General features: G+C 27.0%; 1 protein-coding gene across 1 annotated transcript; it reads left to right on the top strand.

Annotated features, from left to right (window-relative positions):
- Positions 1-2,348: 2,348 nt before the first annotated feature.
- On the top strand, positions 2,349-3,266 carry LOC124813144 (E3 ubiquitin-protein ligase MARCHF2). Its single transcript, XM_065809645.1, has 3 exons — positions 2,349-2,756; positions 3,009-3,104; positions 3,192-3,266. The coding sequence occupies exons 1-3, from the start codon at positions 2,349-2,351 to the stop codon at positions 3,264-3,266; spliced, it is 579 nt and encodes a 192-aa protein (XP_065665717.1).

Below are 3,266 nucleotides of genomic sequence, written 5' to 3'. Positions count from 1 at the left end.
ACGGTATTATGACGTTGTATTTCTTGTTTGTTTTTAATTTTTCTGTGAGTGTTTTTTTTTTTCGTTTGTTTGCTTGATTTTTTATACTAAGTTTTATTGATCAATGTTTTTTTTTACTTTTTTTTTTCTTTGAATAAATTTTTATTACTTAAATATTTGGTTAAATACCAAAGGTTTCGATGATAAGAATTAACTCAGGCTTCATCTACGAATTTTCTATACTTTCTCACACTCTAATTTAACTTTCTTTTCTTTTTCTTTTGTTTAAAATATAATGCTAAGATATTGAAATAAACAAAAGAAAAAGATTAGAAACAAAAGATAAGAAAGTTAAATTAGAGTGTGAAAAAGTATAAAAAACTCGTAGATGACATAATATTATTATGTGGCAAAAACTTTTTGTATATAGAATTTAACCACAAAAAGAAAATATTCAAAATTTAAAGTCAATGTCATAAATAAGAAGTAAACTTTTTATTCCTAAAAAAAAAATTGAGTGTTTTGCAAACAATTAATAAATGTAGTTAAAAAAAAACGAAATTAGTTTTTCTTTATCCTACTTGTTTAGATAACATTGTTCCGCTCCTCAAAAAATATTTCCATTTATATAAAATGAAGCTGTATAAATAAATAGGTAATAAAAGGTAATAAATAATTACCAGAAACTATCCAGTGAGCACGGGACCTAAAAAAAGACGTTTTTTGGACGTTCGAAAGGTTTCCATAATGTTCAAAAGACGTTTAAGAGACGATTAATAGACGTCTTTGTTACGTCCCGTGCCCACCGGTTAATAAAACCTACTGACCAGCAGAAATACAATTTAGATATCAACTGAAGTATCTTGTAATAACTTACATTCAATGGTTTCAGTTTGAAAATATTTTTTACTATATTTAGAAATGTGAAAATATAAATTCAATAAAATAGTATTTTCTTTCTTTTTTTTTTTCCTACTCTAGCGCACAAAGTGTGACTCATTAATTTGCAACTGCAGCATTTATTTCTCTGTTATAAGATGAGATATTTCATTACAGCTGATTATATCTGATTTCAAATTGCATCTAATGAATTAATAGATATAACGCAAAAATTAGCTCAATCAATATCAGGTCTTAACAGACTACATAAAGACTGATAGTTTTATTCCTTGGTGAGCAATTAGTGAGTTAAAAAAAGTGATTATAAACCTAAAGAAGGATGAATATTTTGAAATTAGACCATCCGTTAATATGACTTGTATTGAACCGAAAAGTTTTTTTTTAGCAATAATTTTTTTTTAATAAAAAGAAGAGTTATGCACTAACTACACAAATAATTGTTGACAATATAAAATGTAAACAAAACCTTGCAATAAGATTTTTGGATAAGGATAAGACCTTGAGATAAGACAGTTTATGTCTCATTCTTCATTTTTAAAACTTAATTAATTAACAATTAAGAATTTATAAATTTAACTTATAGAATAGAAATAAATTTAATTTATGGCAAGTATAAGTATTAGTAAAAAGAAAAAAAAAAGAAAAATATATGTTTTTATTCTATTCTGGCTGTTAAGGTGTGAGTGTATTTGTGTGTGTGTGTGTGTGTTAAGGTGTGAGTGTATTTGTGTGTGTGTGTGTGTGTGTTAAGGTGTGAGTGTATTTGTGTGTGTGTGTGTGTTAAGGTGTGAGTGTATTTGTGTGTGTGTGTTTACTAATTTATTGCTTTTATTTTTATAAATCCATTTATTTAACTCACTATTATTTTCTATACATGTTTTTAGAGGTATACATTTTGCAAATATATATCTCTAAAAACATAAAAAGATTCAAAGAAATATATTTTAACTATTGTCTCAGTAAATTCTATATACGATTTTTTTTTTTTTGTCAATGATGAAATTTTAACGAGATAAACATTAGGTGAGAAAAGAAAAATTCTGTGTTTACTTTTTGCTTTTGTGATTTAATACGTTTTAATAATTACAGTTAATAAAAAGTATTAATAGAACAACAAAAGCTTTACGAATAGAGATAGCTGGTAATTAAACTTACAATTTACCGAAGAATTACCGACAATATTCTCGACATTCGTTTTTAACGTAACTTTTAAAAATCATCAACATTCCATTGAATATACGTAATAAAAGACAAATGCAAAACAAAAAAAAAACTACCGATAATCATGTTAAAATAAACTGTGCTTCGGATATTATGATCACGTTTTAATAAAATGACGGATGTAACAAATCAGATAAAAATAGAAAATAAATATTTCGATATAGATTTCTATTATTTAATTCTTAATAAAATAGTTTTATATATAGTTGTATTTTATAATATTTAAATATTTTAAAAGCAGTTTTCAAATGTCGATTGAAAGTATTTGTATCGAAAATAAACATGCAAATTTTAATAAGACAATCGAAAGTCTCAGTTCGTGTAAGCAGTTCTCCAATAATTTAAATATTTCTTTTGAAAAAAATAGTGAATACAAGGGAACAGACAATAACTTTGTAATTCATCTTGATGATGGGGAACATCAAGGAACGGAAAAACTAACGTCAGCCGTTGACATTTGTCGTATTTGCTTAGAGAATAGCGACAACTTAATAGCACCTTGCGAATGTTCAGGAACAATGAAATATGTTCATGAAAGCTGTATGATAAAATGGTTAATACAACCAACAGAGAAAAATTTAGGTGTGAAATCTTCATGTGAGATATGTTTATCCGAAATTGTTGTAAAACCTTTGGGATATAAACCAATTTATAAGGTATATTTGAACCTATAAAAACTTAAATATATATGTGTGTGTGTGTTTGTGTGTGTTTGTGTGCGTGTTTGTGTGTGTGTGTGTGTGTGTGTGTGTGTGTGTGTGTGTGTGTATGTGTGTGTGTGTGTGTGTGTGTGTGTGTGTGTGTGTGTGTGTGTGTGTGTGTGTGTGTGTGTGTGTGTAAACTTCAATTATTTTTAAAGAAATGTTTGGATATCTACAATATACGATTATATTTTTGTTTTCATTTAGTGGACGTTTCCTAAAAACAGCTTTGGCTTTATGGTGTACGCATTTACCTTGTACGCTTTAATTGTGTTGGCATTTTTAGTTTTAGTTTTCTGGATGGTGAGTCAAAAATGTTATACATCAACTTGTTTATCCCTATATACTATATGCGTTATTGCCTTTGTATATTTTTTGTATCACTGTAAGAGAGAAGATTACCCCCTCAAGTTAATTAGATCCATTTTATCAGCAAATCAAGTATGGAAAGTTTATCATGTCTAA

Source organism: Hydra vulgaris, chromosome 11 (genome assembly GCF_038396675.1).
Source record: "Hydra vulgaris chromosome 11, alternate assembly HydraT2T_AEP".
NCBI classification, from domain to species: Eukaryota; Metazoa; Cnidaria; class Hydrozoa; order Anthoathecata; family Hydridae; genus Hydra; species Hydra vulgaris.
The sequence above is the reverse complement of the archived record's forward strand: the minus strand, read 5'-3'. Positions and strand labels throughout refer to the sequence as shown.

Coding starts and splice junctions, on each gene's coding strand:
- LOC124813144 (XM_065809645.1), top strand. CDS start 2,349: ATGTCGATTGAAAGTATTTGTATCGAAAATAAACATGCAAATTTTAAT. Junction 2,757..3,008: donor GATATAAACCAATTTATAAG/GTATATTTGAAC, acceptor GTTTTCATTTAG/TGGACGTTTCCTAAAAACAG. Junction 3,105..3,191: donor TAGTTTTAGTTTTCTGGATG/GTGAGTCAAAAA, acceptor TATCACTGTAAG/AGAGAAGATTACCCCCTCAA.